General features: G+C 47.7%; 1 protein-coding gene across 3 annotated transcripts; it reads right to left on the reverse strand.

The window, feature by feature from the left end:
- Positions 1-6,184: 6,184 nt before the first annotated feature.
- Plekhb1 (pleckstrin homology domain containing B1) lies at positions 6,185-22,151 on the reverse strand. 3 transcript variants are annotated; one of them, XM_042687614.1, is made up of 8 exons: positions 22,052-22,151; positions 20,369-20,447; positions 18,710-18,862; positions 17,345-17,447; positions 16,420-16,459; positions 12,249-12,353; positions 7,696-7,795; positions 6,185-7,349 (listed from the first exon to the last, which is right to left on the reverse strand). In XM_042687614.1, exons 2-8 carry the CDS (start codon positions 20,403-20,405, stop codon positions 7,213-7,215), a joined length of 675 nt encoding a protein of 224 aa, XP_042543548.1. In that variant the 5' UTR covers positions 20,406-20,447; positions 22,052-22,151; the 3' UTR covers positions 6,185-7,212. The 3 variants fall into 3 exon arrangements, with proteins under 3 accessions (XP_042543548.1, XP_042543558.1, XP_042543565.1); XM_042687624.1 differs by having other exon boundaries at positions 22,062-22,115; XM_042687631.1 differs by lacking the exon at positions 12,249-12,353 and having other exon boundaries at positions 22,052-22,150.
- Between the last annotated feature and the right edge of the window lie 225 nt (positions 22,152-22,376).

Raw genomic sequence — 22,376 nt, forward strand, 5'->3', positions numbered from 1 at the left:
CCAAAACCATATAAATAAAACAATTATTGACTTGATTTCCCATTCCTGCCAAGTTTTTGAATTACCATATGTTTCTTCATCTCTTCCCTAGAACTAACTATAAAAGGAATGTGGAATCCATAAAAATAAGAACAAATGTGAAAAGCTTCTGGGTGTCACAACTCTTTGAGAAGTGAGAGAGTGGCTGCAACTTGAAAGATAGCCCTGTTTTTCTAGGGTGTAGTAATAGTATATAGTCATGTACTCTGTACTGACATTTAGTCAATGATGATGGTTCATATGTATTTTGTGTATGTGCTCTGATAGGGGTTTGAACTCAAGGCCTCTCACTCTCATTTAGCTTTTTGCGGAAAGCTGGCACACTACTATTTGAGCCTTGCCTCTAATCCAGCATTTTCCTGGCTAATTGGAAATAGATTTTTCTTCCCTGAGCTGGCTTTGAACCTTGATCCTCTAGATCTCAGCCTCCTGAGTAGCTCACATTACAGATATGAGCCACTGGTTCCCAGTTGGATCATATATATTTGGTCTCAGAAGATTATAATAGAGCTAAAATATGCTATCAGTTAGTATAATATAATGTAGCACAACACATCTTCACTTGTGGTGATGGATAGTATAAATGTTCTGGGCTACCAGTCATATAAAAGCACCACAAGGGACTGGGAAGGTGGCTCAGTGGTAGAGCACTTGCCTCACATGCATAAGGCCCTAGGTTTGATTCCTAGCACCACATAAACAGAAAAAGCCAGAAGTGGCGTTGTGGCTCAAGTGGTAGAAAACTTGCCTTGAGCTGAAGAGTGCAGGGAGAGTGCCCAGGCCCAGAGTTGAGGCCTCACAACTGACAAATAAATAAATAATAAAAAAATAAAAGCATCACAAGCTGGGTGCCAGTGACTCATGCCTAACTACTTAGGAGGCTGAGATCTGAGGATCACAGTTCAAAGCCAGCCTAGGCAGGAAAGTCCATGAGACTCTTATCTCCAATTAACCACCAGAAAACTGGAATTGGCGCTGTAGCTCAAATGGTAGAGTGCTCACCTTGAGCTAAAGAGCTGAGGGACAGTGCCCAAGCCTAGAGTTCAAGCCCCACAATGGAAAAAAAAAAAAAGGCATCACAAATACAATTGTGTACAATACTTTGCTTTTGATTTTTCTGTGAGTATAAGCCTGTAACAGACTGGACCTAGTGACTTGCTCCTAAGAAATAGAATAATAGCAAAAATAATGTAATGTTACTCTGAAGATTCGATTCTGAGTCAGGCATGGTGGTTCAGAAGGCTGAGATCTAGAGGATCAGAATTCAAGGTCTGCTTGGCCAGAAAAGTTTGTGAGACTTTCTAGTTTTCCAGAATAAAGAAAGATTGGGTCATTGCTCAAGTAGAATGGCAGTCAAGCAAGAAAGCCAAGCAAGCATGAAGTCCTGAATTCAAGCCATGGTTTTAGGGGATGAGGAAATTCGATTCTGAAAGATTGTGGCTTAAAAAAATAATAATTTTATTGTTATTATTAAGGTATTCTGCAGAGGAGTTACCATTTCATATGTTAGGTAATAAGCACATTTCTCTTTTTTCTTTTTTGACAGTGTCACCTCTTCCTTTGCTTTCCCTTAGTTTCCTCCTCCCATCCCTGCATAGGCCGTTTTCCACATAATACATGCTGAATAGCATGATTGCATTTGTTTACTCTTCCTCCCTTCCTTTGTGCATGCCTCCCCTTTACCACCTCCACCACCTCCACAAAAAAAAAAAAAAAAAGCCACTACCATCACCAACAAAAACAAAAGAAACCCCACATTTACATTTCCTGGAGTTCATTTCTATAAATAGTATTTTAAATGTTTGGAGAAGTTACACCTTTAGGTTTCATCCCTAAGGATATCCTCCTTTAGTCTGACTGTATGTGGATGCCTAGAGTCCTTCATAGTTTATTGTGTCCAGTTATATTTAGTTGTAACTTCCATATATGAGAGAAAATGTGCCATTTGTCTCTTGAGCTTGGCTTACCTGACTTAGTATGATTTATTCTAGGTCCATCCATTTCTCTGCAAATGACCATCTTATTCTTTCTAATGAATGAATGAAATTCCATCGTGTGTGTGTATGTATGTGTACATTTTATTAATCTACTCATCTGTTGTAGGGCAACTGGACTGTTTCTATAACTTGGCTATTGTGTGAATAATGCAGCAGTGAACATGGATGTGCAAGTTCCTTTACTGTATCCTGACTTGTAATGATCTGAGTAGGTGTTCAAGAGTGGTATGGCTAGAGAACTTGTAGATTTAGTTTTTTGAGGAACCTCCAAATTGTCTTCCAGAGTGATTGTACTAATTTACATTCCCACCAACAATGCAGTATGGTTCTTTTTTCCCACATCTCGCCAGCATTTGTTGAGTTCTTTTTTTTTTTTTTTTTTTAGCGGGAGGCCCTTAGTCATGGGGCTTGAACTCTGGGCCTGGGCCGCACTGTCCCTGTGCTCTTCAGCTCAAGGCAAGTGCTCTGCCACTTGAGCCACAGTGCCACTTCTGGTTTTCTGGCAGTTAATTGGAGATGAGTCTCTCAGACTTTTCCTGCCCAGGCTGGCTTTGAACCGCGATCCTCAGATCTCAGCCTCCTGAGTAGCTAGGTTTACAGGCGTGAGGCACCGACATGAATTCTTGATGTTGGCCAGTCTACCTAGGATGATATGGAATCTCAAAGTTGTTTTGATTTGTATTTCCTTCATTGCCAGGGATGTTGACCATTTCCTCATGTCTATTTGCCATTCTTTTTCTTCTGAGAAATCTCTCTTAAGCTCCTTTTCCCATTTCATGATTGGTTTATTAGTTTTGGAGGTTGTTAATTTTTTGAGCTCATTGTATATTTTGGATACTAGGCCTTTGTTGGATGTATTGCTGATGAAGATTTTCTCCCAGTTCACCTTTCTCATTTAATAACTAGGTCCTTTGCTATGCAGAGACTTTATTTTGATGTAATCTCATTTGTCAAGTCTCTCCTATTTGCTATGCCTCTGGGACTCTTCAAAACATTCCTACAGGGCTGGGAAGGTGGCTCAGTGGTAGAGAGCTTGCCTTGCATGCCTGAGGCCCTGGGTTCAATTCCTCAGCACCACATAAGCAAAAAGAAAAAAAGCCAGAAGTGGTGCTGTGGCTCAAGTGGTAGAGCACTAGCCTTGAGCTGAAGAGCTGAGGGACAGCGCCTAGGCCCAGAGTTCAGACCCCACAACCGGACCCCCCCAAAAAAAAAACATTCCCACAGGCCGGGTGCCGGTGGCTCATGCCAGTAATCCTAGCTACTCAGGAGGCTGAGATCTGAGGATCTCAGTTCAAAGCCAGTCCGGGCAGGAAAGTCTGTGAGACTTTTTTTTTTTTGGGTCCAGTCGTGGGGCCTGAACTCTGGGCCTGGGCGCTGTCCCTCAGCTCTTCAGCTCAAGGCTAGTGCTCTACCACTTGAGCCACAGCGCCACTTCCGGCTTTTTTCTTTTTGCTTATGTGGTGCTGAGGAATTGAACCCAGGGCCTCGAGCATGCAAGGCAAGCGCTCTACCACTAAGCCACCTTCTCAGTCCGTCTGTGAGACTTTTATCTCCAATAAACCACTAGAAAACTGGAAGTGGCTCTATGGCTCAAATGGTAGAGCACTTGCCTTGAGCTGAAGAGCACAGGGACAACAGCAGCCCAGGCCCAGAGTTCAAGCCCCATGACCAAACACACACACACACACACACACACACACACACACACACACACACACACACACACACACACACACACACACACACACACACACACACACACACACACACACACACACACACACACACACACACACACACACCCTACATATTCTTATAAGTTCTAATGTTTCTCCTATTCCATCTTGCAGAAGTTTCAGAGTTTCAGGTCGGATGAAGTATTTGATTTGATATTGGTGCATGGTAAACAGGGATCCAATTTTAGTTATACATAAGGATATCTAGTTTTCCCAACACCAATTGTCAAAGAAGATATCTTATTTTTACCATATATCTCTGCTGATGTGTTTATCTACACTTAGCTCCCTCTAATGTCCCTACAGATCTAGTCTTATCCAGTAAACTCCTAATGAGAAATGACCAAGAGCTGCTTTGGGCCCTATTTCTTCTTTACCTAAAGTCAGTAATCCCCATCACAGCATAGTTTGGAGAACATTTACCTTTTGAACCAACTTAAGACAACCATTCCCTCAGCCTTTTGTACCTCACTTTGTCCCACACCTGGGTGTTAAGGGCTTCTTTATGTCCAAAGCCTCCGGGATTCTATTTGTCACCAGCCTGATGATACCATGTGATCATAGTTCTGCCCATATCTGAAACAGACACACAACTCTTTAGTCTCATTCATTTAGTAGGCAGTTCCCAGCTCTGAATGTCCTTAGGGGCTCCTTAGGAAAGGAGTTACTAAAGGAAGAGTTGTTCTTGTCATACGGTTGGCTGTCTTCCAGGGGCCCTTGATCTCCTTTCTGGGAATTGTTGTACCAGGTAAGGAGCCATGTGGGATTTACACCGCACAAACAGGGTAGTAGGTTAGATAGGGTCATGTGTCCTGATTTAAGTATAGATTGTGATCCAACATGCAAGACTGATCAATTTGTTTTCCCTCTTTGCAGCTGTTTGTGACAACTGGCCCAAAGTATTGTTAGGACCTACAAGATAAACTCAAGTAGGAGAAGCTCAGGGAGGGAAGATGAGTGCAGCTATCCCTCTCCAGCAGCTTCCTAACCCTGTTGAATTCACATTCATGGGAAGAAATCTGGATGGCTCAGCCTAGACTCTTCCTACATATTAAATAATATTAATAATAATAAAAAGACATCTAACTGGGTGCTGGTGGCACATGCCTGAAATCCTAAGGAGGATGAGGTCTGAGGATCAAGGAAAATTCATGAGACTCTGAATTGTAGTGATAGTTTAGCCATGAGCAAAAGAGTGCTCAGGGACAGTGTCTAGGCCCTAGGTTCAAGTTTTAGGATACACACACACACACACAGATTCTCCTAAGATAGCCCTAGACTGAGCCCCAGGGAGTAGACCTGTTCTCCAAGCCAGCCTCAGAGATGGCTTAATGGTGATAACACTAAACTAGGCGTTTGTGAAGCTCCAAAACATGGCCTGCATTTAATCCACTACTGGATCCTGAGAACACAGGGTTCTTCAGGTGCTCACAGACCTTGGGTTCTCACAAGGCTGATGGATCCATGCTTCCGCCTCTGTTGGGGCCACTTCCTGGCCTATGTGCTCTATGGTTATGAGTCTAGTCCATGAGTTTTGCTAGAACCCAGCATTACCATCCCTCCTCTGTGTAAACTGTTGTGACAGGAGACTGATTCTTGAACTTTACCACATTCAGGCCTTGTAGGGACTTTGCTCAAACTGATTCTCGGTTCTGATTGCCAAACCCTTACTCTAAGGATCAAGGTGAATTTCCACTTCTGTGCCAAAGCTTTCCTAAATTTCCTTGGTAGGGCATGATCTTTCCTCTGTAGAGCACCTACTGTACCCTGTTCTTTGCCCTTGCTCAATCATCATTGTCTTCCCTCAAAGTTGGTGTATCTGGACTGGAGTGGACCCCTGATATCTTTGCCAATCAGTTCTTATCTGTTAGTCCTATTTCAGTGCTCTAATTTGCATTTGGGACACCACTCCAATCTGATATAAGCCCTGTTTTGGGCCCTCATTCAGACCAACATAATTGATTCAGGGATGTCTATAGGAACAAATTTGCGTTGGTGACTCTCAGGTCTACAACTTTGAGGAAGAAAATCTATATTGGTTGATCATGAACCTCCCAGATCCTTAATCTCAGCCCAAAAGCCAGCCCTATAAAGATGGAAACAAACCAGAATTTAAATGACAGTGTTTGAGTCCCTAGACATCTCAGTTATGTATCCCAGTGTTTTCCATCAGCTCAGGCAACAAGAGTCTGCCATAGCTTCTCTTGAGCCACCTTACCAGTAGAAAAAAAAGGTTTGGGAATGTAAAGTGACTTGTCTGAAATTGTTCAGCTAACATACTTTCACAAGACCCACCAACCTCAGAATCTATCCTGGTAGTCACTGTACCAGAGGGTACTAGAAGATGCTAAGTCACAGATGTCCTGGAAAATTAGGGCCTGCTAGAGGAACAAAACAAGCCAAAGCCAGTTCTAGAGCCAATCACATCTTTATTAGTCTCTGCAGCTGAGCCAATGGGGCCCCCATCTACAAGGGAACTTTAGTGGGCAAGGATGTTAGCATTTCTATTGGCTTTAAGATGGGAAGGGGGAAAGTCTAGGAGGAGACTGCTGGGCCACCTAAAGGCAGGCACATGAGGGATCCCCCAGGCTGGAACAAAGGTGAGTCAGGCCCTACAGGGAAAAAATTCCATCTTCCCCGGAGTAAGGGAAAAGACAGCTTTGATGGTGTCAGAGGACTGAGCTCCGGGAATCAGAAAGGCATTCCCTGATGGAGGCCTCTTCTAAGGCTAAAGGTCTCAAAACACAGTCCACCTGTCCCCTAACCAAGAGCCACCAGATTCAGCTCAATTGTTGTCATAGGAAACGGGACCAGAGAATTTGGTAGTGAGAAGGGTATAGAGACTGCAGGCCTAACACAAACGGCAAAATATTCATTGTAGCCGTGATCACAAAACATCCCTCCATAAGAGCCTATATTCAGCAAGCTGTTAGTCTAGAAGCTCACCATGATCTGACTGCCCAACTGAATTCCTCTAATTCCTTGATCATGCCACAGTGCTCATGGCAAAAGCAGTATTCCCAGCCTGGCTGTCCTGCTCCCTGCCCAGCACATCCTAGGGGCAAAGGACTGATGCAGCTTCTTTAAGTGTTTATTCCTCTTTTCCTTGCCAGGCTTGGAGTACCCCCCAGGACAGAACAGCTAGCCTGTTCATGTCTCCAGAGCCAGAAGAATTTGGAACCATATGAAGTTACATTGCTGTTTGTGTAAGAAACAAGGTCATACGTTGTTTCTGGGATATCTGGCGGCTGTAGCCATGCACTTGCCTGAGAGGAGAGCTTCCTTGGTGGTGGGAGGTGAAGAGAGAAAGGAATAGGAGGGGCGAGCCAAGCCCAGAAGGGACTAAATGCAGAGAGGGCCGTCATGAGACAAGGCTTAGAGGATGGGATTCAGGAGGAAATGGGGTCTAGCGGTGTACACGCAGGGTGAGGTCCCAGGGCTCAGAACCAGCAAGGCGACCACATGAGCGAGCCGAGCGCGGCGCCGGTGGCAGCCCCGGCGAGCATGCCCATGGCCAGCGGGGCGCCCGAGCTGTAGCAGGGATCCTCTCGCACTATGACGTGCGTCACGCCGGGGCCTGCAGAGAGAACCCACGAGTGGGTGGGGGCGGAGGGGGGGAACCCCAGGATCTTCAAGCACCACCACCCCTGAGGATGACCACTGGAGCAGTAAGGACGCGGTGGTTCTCCATATTAACCACCAGGGGTCGCTACCAGCTCAGGAACAGTTTTACTAAGCCATCGGTCTAAGTTAGGACTTGGAGACAGGTGAGGTCAGTTCTGGAGTAGGGAGAGCTATTTTGAGGCTTAAGATGGGGAAGGGTTTGTGAAGGGTCCTGCCTAAGAAAATGCGTGAATATAAGGGTCCAGACTGATTGGCTGTAGGAGGGGCCTGGTGCAGGAATGGGCAGGCAGGGGACTTACCTGCATAGGGAGGTCCGTAGTAGCTGCGGACGTAAGTGGCCTCGTGGGCGTTGGGTGGCACCACCTCGTAGTAGTCTTGGTACGGACTGTAGACACGTACCTGGGGAGTCCAGCCTCATCAGCTGCTTAGGAACTACCTGGTCTAGGTTTGACCCCCCTACTCCCACCCCATTCTCCTCTAGACCCCTCCCAGAAATCCCATGGATCTTGTCTTCTAAAACTTGAACTCCCTACAATAATGCTCTTTCCCTTGACCTGATTTACCTTGCTCCAAATTTTCCCATAGCACCAAACTTCCCTTAATAGTCTAGCGGGCTCTCTTGGAAAAACATAATGGATTTCTCTTTTCTCCTAGTCACAGGAAGAATATAATCAAGACTCAGGCAGGAAATAAATGGGTTGCAAAGAAAGAAGGGAAATGAAAGGTACAGCTGGAAAGTAGCTAGAGTAACTATTATCAAGCATCTACTGTGTAGTAGGTCCTGAAAAGAGTGTTCACATGTGTTATAGACTCTGATCATTTTTTTTTTTTTTGGCCAGTCCTGGGGCTTGAACTCAGGGTCTGGACACTGTCCCTGAGCTGCTTTTGTTCAAGGCTAGCACTCTACCAATTGAGCCACAGGCACCACTTCCAGCTTTTCTGTTTATGTGCTACTGAAGAATTGAACCCTGGGCTTCATGCATGCTAGGCAAGCACTCTACCATTGAGTGGTACATTCCTAGCCCTAGCCTCTGATCCTTAAGGCAGGCATTATCTCCACAGTATCACAGAGCTGGGGACTGATGCTCAGAAAATGGTCAGGGTCCAGAATGTACTTCCTGTCCTCTCTCAACCCCATTAGATTTCTACCAACATTCTAAAGCCTAGCTAAAAAGTCACCCACTCCAGGAAACCCTTCAATTTCTTTCTTTTTTTTTTTTTTGGGTCAGGTCGTGGGGCCTGAACTCTGGGCCTAGGCCACAGCGCCACTTCCGGCTTTTTTTCTTTTTGCTTATGTGGTGCTGAGGAATCGAACCCAGGGCCTCATGCATGCAAGGCAAGCGCTCTACCACTGAGCCACCTTCCCAGCCCAAACCCTTCAATTTCTGAAACAATTCTTTCTTCCTTTCTCTGTGGGCTTCTCTAGTGCTTCTTGTTATCTTTTCTCTTGGCCTTTCCTGTTTATAACCCCCAAAGTGAGCTACCTAGGGACAAAGGCTCATTAATTTGTGTTACCAGCAGGCAGGGCCTAGCATATGACAGGAACCAATAAATATATGCTGGATTAAATGGAAGTTTCCAGTGCAAACATTTTATCCATAGAGGCTGACCTGAGGAGGATCAGGATCCTATTCTTCCTCTTAGCTCCCCTTCACCTTGTCTCTCTCTCTCTCACTGGGTTTCCCACCTAAATGGCCCAGTTACCCCTTAGAAATCTAGATGTCTCCGACTCTACTAACTCAAGTTGATTGCAACATCTTTCCATCTCCCAAACCTTTTCCTCTTCCCATAAATGCTTCACTGTGCTACCACTGTGCACTCAAACCAAGGATTCAGGTTGACACTCTTGTTTTATACACTCAGTTTCAGGTCCTGTGGTTTTATCTTTTTTTTTTTTTTTAGATAGTACCAGGGTTTTAATTCAGGGTCCTTAAGCTTGCTAGGTGGGCAAGCCATACTTGAGCCATGTCTCCAGCCTTGATTTCATTTTGTAAATACATTTTTTCTGCCCATCCTCTTCTAGGATTGGGAAATGTCTGACAGGGCTCAAAATTCAATAAATCTAGGAGCCTTTTTTCAATGCAAAAATTCAGTCTGTCTAGGCCTATGGATGATGTTATAAATATTCAAATGGCTCCTGGCAAAGAAACAACAAAACAAAACCCAAAACACTTCCAAGTTTGGCAACTTGGAAGCTATGAGTGATCTTAAAAAAATCACTTTTCAAAGGAATAATTGAGAAGCCACACTACAGAGACTGAAGAATGGCTGAGAGGTGAGGGATGGAACCCACATGTAACAACATTTCTTTTATGATGTCTGATAATAAAACAAGTTAGTTCTCCAAGCACAACTTGTGATTTCAAATCACCATGTCATTTCCCTTTGATAAAACACTTTTTCACCTCTTATTCAATTACCTAGCTTGTCTTTTAGATGCCAATATTTCTCTCCTTCAACTGCAAATTCTGTTGGGGGTCCATCTGGACATCATAACTCTTGGTTTCCATCCTTGAGAGCATGACCAATGTCAAAAGATTGGTGTGTCCTTTTATCTCTTGGAAACCCCTCAAGCCTGCCTGACTTTAGCAAGTGCAAGTGCGTAATACATATTTATTGAATTTAGCTCAAGTGGCTCAAAATACAGGGCCAGACTGGAACTAAAACCCCAACCCTGAGTTGAGGTTCAAGGAGAACAAGCAATCCCAGGGCAATGCAAGAGGCTCAGATAAGCAATTCTGTAGGTCCTTAGTCTTAAGTAACTCAACTTGCTACTATGTTCTCTCCCCAGGAGTGATCCAATAAGGCTTTCCAGTTGGGGTGACCAGAATCTGGGCTCCAAGCCCAGAGGGTTGGAGAGATTTAAACACTCAGACCCAATTTTACTGTTTGGGAAGTTGAAGTCCAAAGCAAGGCCTCTACCTGCCTTGCAGCTGCAATGAGTCAACCTTGTGAGACTCTGGAGAAGGTGGTAAACACTGCCTCATGTTCCTCTGGGACACCGGTTTCTACCCTCCAGGTTTGGGAGGCCCAGAAGTAAACCCAGAGATCTCCTGACTACAGGCACAGATACCCCCAGAGACCTCTAGGACAGAACTGGAGGGCTTGATTTCTGATCTCAACCTCTTCCAAGATCTAGCCCTTTTGTGGGCAGGGACAGTGTTGACCAATCAGGGCGTTATATGCAAATAACCCCTTCAGCTAAAACTTGTGTACTTGTGTGTACAGTCTTCTAAATCTCATTTTTAGGAATTGTCAATTAAACAAGTTTGAATCCTAGATTGGGTACAGGGAATGTCTCAGAATGATAGCTTAAGTTGTAGACCAATTGAGTGACACAGGTCCATCAAGTTAGCTAACCTCTTAGAGCTTCTTCAGCTTTCCCATTCTGTCAACAGTCTTTCCTACCCTACCTACCCTCTCCCAAAGTACCCTGAGAATCCAGGGGAACGCAGGTATTCAACCACATGGCCCAAGAGCTGCTGGCTCAGTGGTTCTGCACATCATAACCACTACAAGCCGTTTGTTTTTTTTCCTTAGTGTAGGAGAACAACAGGGCCTGAAGCATGCTGAGCAAGCACTTTACCACTGAACTACACCCCCAACCCCAGAGATGATTTTTTTTAGTGCCAGGAGTGTGGCTTAATTAGGGTAGAGTGCCTGCCTAGCAATCATAAAGCCCTAAGTTCAAACTTTAGTATTAAGTGGAAATTGCTTAACTGATATGTGATGCCTTGCATTCAGTCCTCAATACCACAAAACCAAACAACAAACCCTACGGATTTCCTAGGCTCTACCCCAATGTGAAATTAGCGAATCCAGAGGCAAATATGAATGTTGGTTAGAATTGCTTAAAATGGCATTTTAAGTCACTAAGCAATTCTAACACATGCATGGAGCACTACTGAGCATGAAGAATTCATGGTTGATCCGATGACCAAAGGTATTTTAATTGCAGTTCTAGGATTTGAACTCAGGGCCTCTCACCTGCTACGTAGTTACTGTACCACTTAAGCCACTCCCTCAGCTACAAGTTCTTTAACTGCAACTCCCACGGCCACTCACACCACTGGGCCTAGGCCTAAATCCTAATTCTGAGAAAAAAACTTAGGGGAGAGACAGACCCAAACTGCATTATAACATTAATGCTACACAGAGGTTTCTTACTCTCTGGTTCATTCATTTGTTCCTTCTTTCCGCCCTTCACTCATTCAGTGAACATTCTCTGACACACCACATGCTTACTGCTAGGAGTAAAGTGGTTATAATAGACTGCCCCCCTCATTGAGCACTAACTGAGCACCTGCTGTACACCCAACCCTGAGCCAGGCTCCCAGGAACAGAGCCAGGCAGACCTGGTCATTGTCTCAGAGGAAGTTCCAGATCAGAGGAGACTACAGAAAAGTAGGACTGCAATGACCTTGAAGCCAAGCAGAATGAAGCCAGTACTAACTAAGCATTCATGTCCTGGGCTGTGGGAGGGAGACGTGGTGCCTGAAATCTAGAAATTTCTCCCGGAGGAGGTGGCAGCCTGTGAGTGGGCTTCAAAGTTGAGCATGAGTTTGTCATGTGAACGAGGGAGCCAAGGGTTTTGGCAGCAGAGGGAACGTGCCATGGCTGGAGTTGGGAGAGGCTGGAATGTGGAACATGAAGGTAGAGCAGGCTGGGTAGAGCACAGCGGGGAGAGGAGGTAGCAGAAAACCTGGATCCTGAAAGCTGGGCTGTGGTTGGTGTCCTGTGAGCAAAGGGGAGATGTGGGTTGTCTGTGAGCAGGAAGGGGATGGGACAGGCAATGTGGGAGGCTCATCCTGGTGGCCAGAGTGGAGGCAAGGAGGACTGAGCCAGCACTTACCCAGATCCGCCTCTCAACCTTACAGGGGCTCCACGTGCGGGTCACACACCTGACCTTGGGGCAAACCCGGCGGCTCCTGGGTGGGACCGTGGCTCCAGCTGGGGCCTGCTCAAGCCACAGAAACCCAAGAAGGAGGGGAGGGAGGGAGGAAGGAGTCAGGCCCTTTATACCTGCAGACTCAGAGCTCTTACCAGGCCCCTCTGCCAGCTGGGCTGGAGCAGGAGTGTGTCTTCTTTCTCTAAGGCCCAATGTGAAGGTGGCAGGAGGTTCAAATGGAGGGGGATGTGGCTAACTGCTCAAGTGACAAAGCAAAAAGGTCCAGTAGCCTCTTGCGGCCCACCCTCTCTCCTCTTTCATGCAGCTGGCATGCCCAGGCTGCCCTGATCTGTCCTTTTGCCCACCCTGGCCTCCACCACCACTACCACCCAGTCTTGTCCCTGGCTGCGTGCTCTGGTACTGCTAGGGTCAGGGACTGGACTCTTCTTGGAGCCTCCAGACAAAGTAGGGTATGAGCCTGTAGCATGAGGAAGAAGAAAGTGTAGATCATTCCTACATAGGCACAGGGGCAGAGAGAGCCACAGACACACAGAGGTGGGCAGTTGTGAGTACTGAGACACAGGTGCAAACACACCTGCTGTAGCCTGCCCCGGCCCAGAGGGATGTGAACATGAGGAACAGAAGGAGGAAGGGCTGAGGGCAGGGCCAAGAGAAGTGGTCAGTACAGCAGTGGGTAGTGGACAGACACAGAAGGGACAGGGCAGCTTCATAGAGTCACAGAGTGCAGAACGGTCAGCCTTCACCTTCCTTCCTTCTGCCTGTCTTCATGGGGCTGATTAGCCCTGCTTAAGGGAACTCAGACTCAAAGCTGGGTGAGCCCAACCTCTCCACTGAAGATCACTATTCCAAAGTTCTCAGCCCTGACTTCCTCTGATCCATTCTCCACCTGCAAGCCTGCCCACTCCCCACCCCTGCCTTCCCTGACCACAGCCTTCCCTGCTTAAAGCCCCCCCTCACTGCTTCTACAACCCTCAGGAAAAGACCAATTAGAATTTGAAGTCCTTATGACCAGGCCCTTCACTTTAGAAGTCATCTCTCTGATGTCATATCCTACATGCTAAACCAGCCAGCCAGGCCAGATTCCAGGCCCTTGGAAGCACACACATGCACATGCATGCACACACATGCACATCCACTCACATACAAATGCCCACACATCCTTTTCCTGTCTCTGTGCACACAGCTCCTTATGCAGATGCTGGCCTCCTCTCAAAATCCCATGCCTAAGCCAGGTGCCAGTGGCTCATACCTGTACTCCTAGCTACTTAGGAGGCTGAGATTGGAGGAATGCAGTTCAAAGCCAGCCTGGGCAGGAGTCTGTGAGACTCTTCTCCAGGTAATCACCAAAATACAGGAGGGAAGCTGGCTCAAGTAGTAAGCAGAATGCTAACTTTTGAATAAAAAGCTCAGGGACAGTACCCAGACCCTGAGTTCAAGCCCAAAGACCAGCACCAAAAAAATGAAAATATGAATTCACTTCCATGGCTCTAATATAGGCTCCTCTACTGACTTAAACCTGTAAGAATTTGACCAAGGTACTTCCTTCTCTGAATCTCACCTTCCCCATCTATAAGATGAGATTAATAACAACTGCCTCCCCCCAACCCTCCCCTACCAAGATGAAATGACAAAATGATGCGAGGTGCTGAGCAGGTGGGTGGCTTACAGGTGTTTCTAAATGCATCTCTGTATCCTCTGCTACATTGAGTGTTTCTCTTCAGATGGGAGAGGTAGAAGGAACAAGCATAGAATCTGTCTGACAAGAGGAGGCTGGGCCATGCTGGGCCCAGCACCTCTTCAAAACCATACCTCCAGTCACTAAGCTCTCTTGATTGCATTTCCTAAGTATGTCCTGTGATCAACAGCTTGTCTCTACCAGCAAAAACTTAGGCTACACCTGTTTCTTGGACACTGTCCCAGCCTCTGACCTGGTCTCTAAGTGTCCATTGTTATCCCTCTACAATCTATTCTCTACCAACCAGACTGACTGACTTTTTTTTTTGCCAGTCATGGGGCCTGAACTCTGGGTCTGGGCGCTGTCTCTCAGCTCTTCAGCTCAAGGCTAGCGCTCTACCACTGGAGCCACAGCGCCACTTCCGGCTTTTTCTGTTTATGTGGTGCTGAGGAATCGAACCCAGGGCCTCATGCTTGCAAGGCAAGCGCTCTACCGCTGAGCTACCTTCCCAGTCCCAAGACTGACTTTTTTTGTGTGTGTTTGGTTAGTTGTTTTTGGCTGTTGTTCTTAAGACAGGGTCTCAAACTTGTTACTGTCCAGCTTCAGCCTCTAGAAGGCTAGGATTAAAATGTGCATCATTATGGGCTGGGAAGGTGGCTTAGTGGTAGAGTGCTGGCCTTGCATGCATGAGGCCGTGGGTTTGATTCCTCAGCACCACATAAGCAAAAAAGAAAAAACCGGAAGTTGCGCTGGGGCTCCAGTGGTAGAGCGCTAGCCTTGAGCTGAAGAGCTGAGGGACAGCGCCCAGGCCCAGAGTTCAGGCCCCACGACTGGACCAAACAAAATGTGCATCACCAGCTGTGCACCAGTGACTCTCACCTATAATCCTCACTACTCAGGAGGCTGAGATCTGATGATTGCCGTTCAAAGCCAGCCCAGACAGGAATGTATGTGAGACTCTTGGTTTGGTTTTTTTTTTTTTTGTCCGGTCGTGGGGCCTGAACTCTGGGCCTGGGCGCTGTCCCTCAGCTCTTCAGCTCAAGGCTAGCGCTCTACCACTTGAGCCACAGCGCCACTTCCGGCTTTTTTCTTTTTGCTTATGTGGTGCTGAGGAATCGAACCCAGGGCCTCGAGCATGCAAGGCAGGCGCTCTACCACTGAGCTACCTTCCCAGCCCTGTATGTGAGACTCTTATCTCCAAATAACCACCAGAAAACTGGAAGTGCCACTGTGGCTCAAGTGGTAGAGTGGTAGAGTGCTCACCTTGAGCTGAAGAGCACAATGCAGCACCCAGGTGCAGAGTTCAAGCCCCATGGCTGACCAAAACAAAACAAACAAAAAAATGTGTACCATCATATGTGTTCTGACTGTTCTGAAAAATACAAATGCATGCCTTTGGTCCCAACTATTAAGAAGGCTGGGATCTTATTTGGAAGCCAGCCCAGGCAAAGTTAATCTAAGACCTTATCTGAAAAACAAACTAAAAGCAAAAGGACTGGGGATATAGCTCAAATGGTAGAGCATATGCATGAGGCCTTGAGTTTAATCCCCAATACTGCAAGAAAGGAGAAAGAGAAGAAGGAGAAGAAAACTAGTGTGATCGATATGATCATGCCATTCCTTTGTTTAAAAACATCCAGTGGCCTAGTAGTGTTCGTAGCAGAAACCAATATCCTTAAACAGTCCACAAGGTCTGGCCCCACCTGCTCTCCCCCACTGCCTACTACTCACTTTCTGAACTCCGGCTGTTCTTATATCCCTTTTGTTCCTCAATTTGCCAACATCTTAACCCCTGCCCAGGGCCTTTGCACATGTCGAACATTCTGCCTGAAAGCTAATCCCTTCACCTCATCCCCACACCTTTCATCCAACTTCTGTTTATCCTTCAGGTCTCACCTTGAGCCTCATCTAAACACGCACTGGGATCAAATCACCAAAGGGGTCCCATCCTGCAGGTATGAGTTATTAGCTACTGAAATGGAATTGTTAACTAAGTAAATTAATTGTGCCACATAAAGCTCTTCTCTCTAAGCTCATTCCAGGAGGACAGGTCCCACCTCCCTTTGGCTCACTTCTGATTTCTGGCCCAAGTGCCTCATACATAGTAGGATCTCAGTAAATACTTGTGCAGATGAATGAATGTTAGTCCTACCATCTGCTGAGGGTGACAATAATCCCAGTCCCAGAGGACTGTCATGAGGAATGACTCCTGTGCTTCGCCTGGCGCATAGTAGTTGCTCGATAAAAGATCCTTTCCTCTAGTTGACCTGATGCTCCTCCCTCCTCTGAGCCCCAGTTGGCTTGTGCACACTCTCTCACGGGGGCCTCCAGGGGCTCGAGTCTGCACAAGCCTCTCTAGACGAAGAAGACCGAGTCTGAGTCACCCATGATTCCATGGCACACAGGGTGGCAGGGAGAGCAGAGGGGGAGGGGGCTCACCGGGGTGGAGTTCGCTTCCAGCAGCGCTGTCTTCCATGCTCTGCAAAGCAAATGCCCAGATTATGAAGAAGGAGTTCAAGGAAAGGGCAGTTGGGGGGCAGAGGGGCCTTCCATGTTCTAGACTCTCCTCTCCAACCCAGCCTCTCCCACCTTCCGTCAAGTGGACAAAAGCGATCATCCCTAGCCCCATCATGGGAACGGACCTGAAGCTAGGCTGAGGCACTCTGGACCACAGTCTCTTTCCCTCTGTACAGTTGCATTGGGGGGGGGGGTCTTTTAGGGGCTTTTCCATTCCGACCTGTGTAAGTGGGTGTTCTAGTGTAATCCACCTCCACACCCCAATCCTACAAACAGCTTTCCAAAGCTTTGACCCCAGAGTCTCAGGAATGCCCCGTGGCTGTGGGACAATTGGCCCTTTATTGGTTGCCATAGCAACCGGTTGGGGAGGACAAGGCGGCTCTATGCGATGTGCCCAGAGGTCCCTTGCCCCGCTCCCACACTCATCTCTCCCTCTCCTCCAGTATAAGGCCAAGTAGCTAGGCCAGAGGGTAGGAATGGAGGGAATGTGAGGATCTGGAGGTTTCTAGCATCTGATAGTGGGGTACCCATGCCTTAAACACAATCAGCTGTGTCTGCAGGCAAGTCTGGATCTAGCCCTGAGGTCCCTGGAGAAGCCACTGGGCTCACCTCCCATGGGGCTGAATACCCGGGACCAAGCACCTAGGCTGGCGTGCACACAAGGGACCATTGTGTGCCACACCAATCGTCAGGAGCCATTCACATCCCTCTGCCAGCCTTGACGACACAAGCTTGTTCATTGGACTTCGTCTGCTCTTCTTACCATCAGAGAACCAGAAGAGGCAATGAGGAGGGCTATCTTGTGTTCCCCAAGACCCTACCCCATCTTCTCGCCAAAGCCACTCACACAGCATCATCTCGGGTCTCTGCACACAGGTGCAGGCGGGAACCCTCCCGTAGGTTCACGGTCAGCAGGCCATCTCGGCTCCGGCCCTCTGGGGGCTGCACATCTGGAAGAAGACACACATACATTGTGTTTCCATGAGCACAGGTGCCAGGGCCCCACCCTAGGAAACCAGCAACAAGAGTAGGAATTGATAGAAACCAGCCTAGGCTATGCAGTTTAAGGCCAACCAGAGACTGCACAGCAAGACCCTATCTCAAAAAAAAACAAAAAGTAGTTTCTCACTGCTCTGAGTCCTCTTCACTGGTCCTTGCTAACCTCTGAACCTACACACTTTCTTTGGAGTCTTGTGTTGTGTTCTCTCCCCCCCCCCCCCCATTTTGCCAGTATTGGGGCTTGAACTCAAAACCCCACTCTCACTCAACTTTTTCAATCCTGGCTGCTTTTCTACCACTTACGACACATCTCCAGTTCATTTGTTCTACTGGTTAAGCCGGGTGCCAGTGGCTCACGCCTGGAATCCTAGCTACTCAGGAGGCTGAGATCTAAGGATCGTGGTTTGAAGCCAGCCCGGGCAGGAAAGTCCATGAGATTCTTATCTGCAATAAACTACTCAAAAAGGCCAGAACTGGCACTGTGGCCTGAGTGGGTAGAGTGCTAGCTTTCAGCAAAAGAAGCTCAGGGACAGCACCTAAGCCCAGAGTTCAAGCCCTAGGATCCGCCAAAAAAAAAAAAAGAAAAAAAAGGTTTCATGGATTTGTCTGCCTGGGCTGGCTTTGAACCAAGGTCCTCAGATCCCTGAGTAGCTAGGATTATTACATACATGAACCACCAGTGTTTGACTCCCCCCACCATGTCAGCCACACCTCCAGGCTGGTGTTTTGCTGGTTAATGGGATGAAGTCTCAAAAACTTTTCTGCTTGGGCTGACTTCTAACCATGATCCTCTAGGTCTCAGCCTCCTGTAAGTACTAGGATTACAGGCATGAGCCACCCACAGTGGGCTCTGTTGAACTCTTCAAATCTTTTGAACATTTCCATATTATTGGCTTCCTGAGCACCTCTCTCAGTTACTCTGTTATTGTGGCCTGAGACTTGATTGAAAAAATCAGATTTGCTATGTGACTCTGGACTACTCACTCAACTTCTCTGAGCCTCTTTATCTCAATTCATCTTCATCCTAGAGAGCAAGGACTGTTCTGAGACACAGCACAGGGTAGAAGCTCAGCAGTTTCTTGATCCTCAGCTAACTGACCTAGAAGGCCTAGAAATGGTACCTGTGGAAGCATTCTGAGAGTGGCAGAGAGCCTTCTAAATGCATGGAGAGTACCCAAGGCCACAGTGTTATAGAGGAAGAGCTTCTGCTCACCATGACACTCTTGGCCGACCTTTATGTCTCGGACGTTGAAGTGGATGAGCACACGGTCCTCCTCATCCTGCGCCGTCTCGTCATGGTAGTAGCCCAGGGTTCCGTCCATCCACAGGGCGAACCAGTTCCTCTTCCAGCGGCGGAGGATGGAGCCTGTGTGGTATTCCAGCCCCACCAGGAGTGATGATCTCAGAATGTTTTGGGTGCCAAATTGGCTCCCAGAGTCCCCAGCTCCGGCCCCTAGTATTTAACCTCTTCCTTGGCTTCCTGAAATGAAGGTAGGCCTCTTCCTGTCTTGCTCAAACCCTCCATCCTACTGGCCTACTCCATAGTAAAGTGACACTACCAAAGTGATACTGACAAACGTCCTTCAGGGTAGAGGAATGGCCTGATCCAAGCTCTCCCAAGGTAGTCAGGGACTCTTCAAGGGCAAAGACCTCTCCCTCTCCTGAGCCTCCACCTGCTATCTTCTCTAGCTTTGGTGACTTATCTGCCTCCTCCATCAGGCTGGGGAATCTGTAGCATCCCTCACAGGTCTTAAACTCCATCAGGACCAGCATTCAGTATTGGCTGAACTGACAGAACTGAGATTAGATGGACACATTGGATCCCTGGTCCCAGGGATCGCCAGGATAGCTTCTGGTCAGGTTATAACTCTGATTCAAGGGGCTGAAGCCTGAGACCACTATAACTTCAGACATTTTGCAACTGGAATTAGAAGAGAATATGAACACAGATGAGATGGAGCTTTATAGATTCCAAAGCACACAACATCTCTCATTTTCTTCTGTGTCCAGCCTGGATTGGGGATGCTGGGGACATTCAGAGGGTCAAACGCAGTCCTCTTGTCCTGAGGAGCTCACAGTCTAAGGTTGCCATGGGGGTAGGGGAATGGGGAGACCAACAGGCAAAGTACAGCTGTTTTACAAGTCAGTGTAGGAGCTGAAGAAAAAGGATGTCTCTGACCCAGTGCATGCTACCAGAGCAGATTAGAGGGGGTTAGAGAAGGCTCATCAAAGAAAGGGACATCTGGCCAGGATGGCTCATACCTTTAATCCTAGCTACTCAGGAGCCTGAGATCAGAGGATCAAGGTTTGAAGCCACCATGGGCAGGAAAATCTATGAGACTCTTATATTCACTAAACCTCAAAACAAAAAAACAAAAAAAAAAACTGGAAGTGAAGCTGTGGCTCACTTCCACTCACTAACAGAGTGGTAGAGTGCTAGCCTTGAACACTCAGCGACAGTGCCCAGTCCTTGAGTTCAAGCCCCAGGACAGACATCAGAAAGAAGGAAGGAAGGAAGAGAAAAAGAAAGGAGAAAGGAAGGAAGAAAGAAGGAGGGAGAAAAGGAGAAAAGGACGGCAGACAGGCAAGAAGGAAGGAAGGAAGGAAGGAGGAAAGGAGGAAAGGAAAGAAGGAAGGAAGGAAGAAGGAAGGAAAGGAGGCAGGCAGGCAGGAAGGGATGGAGGGAGGGAAGGATATCTAGACTTGAAGAGTAAGTTGAGTTTGTCAAGCACCAGGATCAAGAGAGAAGAGGACAGAGTAGAGCACAGAAGATCCTCCAGTCTTAAGGAGGAAGGATTCACCCCCACTTCCCTCACTGCTGCCCCAGGACAAGGTACAGGACACACAAGGACTTGGTCCCAGGATCACTCACTCTGTCTCCACAGCCAGCCGCCCCTCACCAGGGCCATTTCTTCAAAAGGACTTTCCAGGGTGGAGTCGTCGGGCGGGACCTGTCAGAGGAGCAATGACACACAGACTTAGCAGAGCAGCTCCCTGAAGAGAAGCCCCTAGTCCTGTGCTCCCTGGGGAGCCACCCAGGAGACTGAGGCTGGGTTAGTTAGTAAACAAGCATGAGCCAGGCGGCCTCCATCTCCTCCCCAGGCTCTGCTGCAGCTAGAGAATGGGAGCACTGTCCTGTGAGGTCAGCAGGGCAGCGCTGCGGCAGTGGGGGTGGGGCTCAGGAGCCCAGATGCGCAGTCTGACTTTCAGAAGCCTGGCCAGCCCTTGCCCCTCTGGCCTGGCCTGTCTGGATATCCTAAAAAATCTACAGGATAGAAGAGATAGAGGTTGGAATAAGGAATTCTGAAAACTCCTAAAATGCTAGCAAAAGAAATGTTGAAACGGTAGCAGCTCAGAACCATGAAAAGAAACAGGAAACTTCCATGACAGGAAAAGCTTCCTCCACATTTGAAGCCCATGGGAACCATTGATGAAGTACATAAAATAATAATTTATGGGTGGGGACAGGAGGGAAAAAATAAGAGAGAGCGAGGGAAGGGGTGACATTGTCCAAAAATAAATGTACTCTGTACTTGATTTAGATAACTGTTACCCCTCTGTAATCACCTTTATAATAACAATAAAAAAGTTTTTTAAAAAGTTTAAAAGTAGCCAGGATAGGTCAACTGCAGGCCAGGTACATTGCTCAGCTTTCAACTATTATTTCAGCCTCTCCCTTGCCATTATTTCTGTTTCAGAGATGAGGAAATGGGGATGGGGGAAGGGTGGCCTGGAATGGCCAAGTGCACTTGATTAGTAAGGCACTGTAGAGGAGATCCATACCCTGGCCTCTCCCTATGATACCAGTTAAGAGCCTTGAAAACACACAGTAGCCCGTGATGGTGACAGTGGCTCCCCGCTGTAATTCTAGCTACTCAAGAGGCTGAGTTCTGAGGATAGCAGTTTGAAGCTAGCCCAGGCAGGAAAGTCCATGAGATTAACTCCAACTAACCACTTAAAAACCGGGAGTGGAGCTGTGGGTCACAGTAGTAGAGGTGCTAGCCTTGAGCAACAGAACTGTGGAGCCGCACCCAGGCCCTGAGTTCAAGCCCCACAACCGATGACAACAACAACAACAACACAAAACTGTGCAGGTCAGAAATGATAACAAGGAATTATAATTTGTGGAGATAGGAAGCAAGCACTGCTAATCTTTAAAGAGCTCCAGGCGATTCCAATACACAGCCAAGCCTGACATAGACTGCGCCTTCTCCCAGTATCCCCACCACAGCTTTGAGGAGGGGGATCATCATTACTCCCATTTCACAGATGGTCCTAGAGAAGCAAATGACTCATCCCTGTGGGTGATGGAGCTTGGATGGGACTCCAGGGGCTTTCTGCTCCTGAAGATGGCTCATTTGCGAGTAGGTGCCTCTGCCCCTCCCCCACCTGCTCACACCTGTTGCTGCGTCACGAGCGCTGGCACACCTGCAGTGGAAGATCTGGCCTCACATCTGCTTCTCTGGTCTCTTACCTCCCCTCACCAAGCTCTGACACACATCTCGCAGGAGGGCCAGGGGCACATTCCCTCTCAAGCCCCACTTGATGCACCCACCTGTCTACACCTGTGGCGGACACCGCTGCCAAAACGGCTGCTACTCAATGCAGCGGCTACCCGACCTGTCGCGCCTGCGCTTTGGGCTCTACTGAGAGCCTGGGGTATTTCATTCCCCAGGCTGTGCCTGGGGCCTAGCTGCCCCTGGGCCCCGCCCTCTAGACCAGCCCCACCCCCAAGGGAGGGGGCGAGGCGTGGTTAGATGGGGTGACTGAGGCATGCTGGGGCTTGTAGTCCGCAGCCTTATAGCTGACTAGAAGCGGCTGTCTAGAGCAGCCCTACCAAGACTACCGTACTAATGAGAAGTTACACCTGCCAATTTCTT

This window comes from Dipodomys spectabilis, unplaced genomic scaffold (genome assembly GCF_019054845.1).
Source record: "Dipodomys spectabilis isolate Male_0828 unplaced genomic scaffold, ASM1905484v1 ptg000003l, whole genome shotgun sequence".
In the NCBI taxonomy this organism is placed as follows: Eukaryota; Metazoa; Chordata; class Mammalia; order Rodentia; family Heteromyidae; genus Dipodomys; species Dipodomys spectabilis.

What these genes read in the sequence shown, in the direction of transcription:
- Plekhb1 (XM_042687614.1), bottom strand. Translation starts at nt 20,405, where the DNA reads ATGGCCCTGGTGAGGGGCGGCTGGCTGTGGAGACAGA. An exon ending in GGTCGGCCAAGAGTGTCATG is followed by an intron (nt 17,448 to 18,709) that starts GTGAGCAGAAGC and finishes GTCTTCTTCCAG; the next exon opens with ATGTGCAGCCCCCAGAGGGC. An exon ending in GAGACCCGAGATGATGCTGT is followed by an intron (nt 16,460 to 17,344) that starts GTGAGTGGCTTT and finishes TTTGCTTTGCAG; the next exon opens with AGCATGGAAGACAGCGCTGC.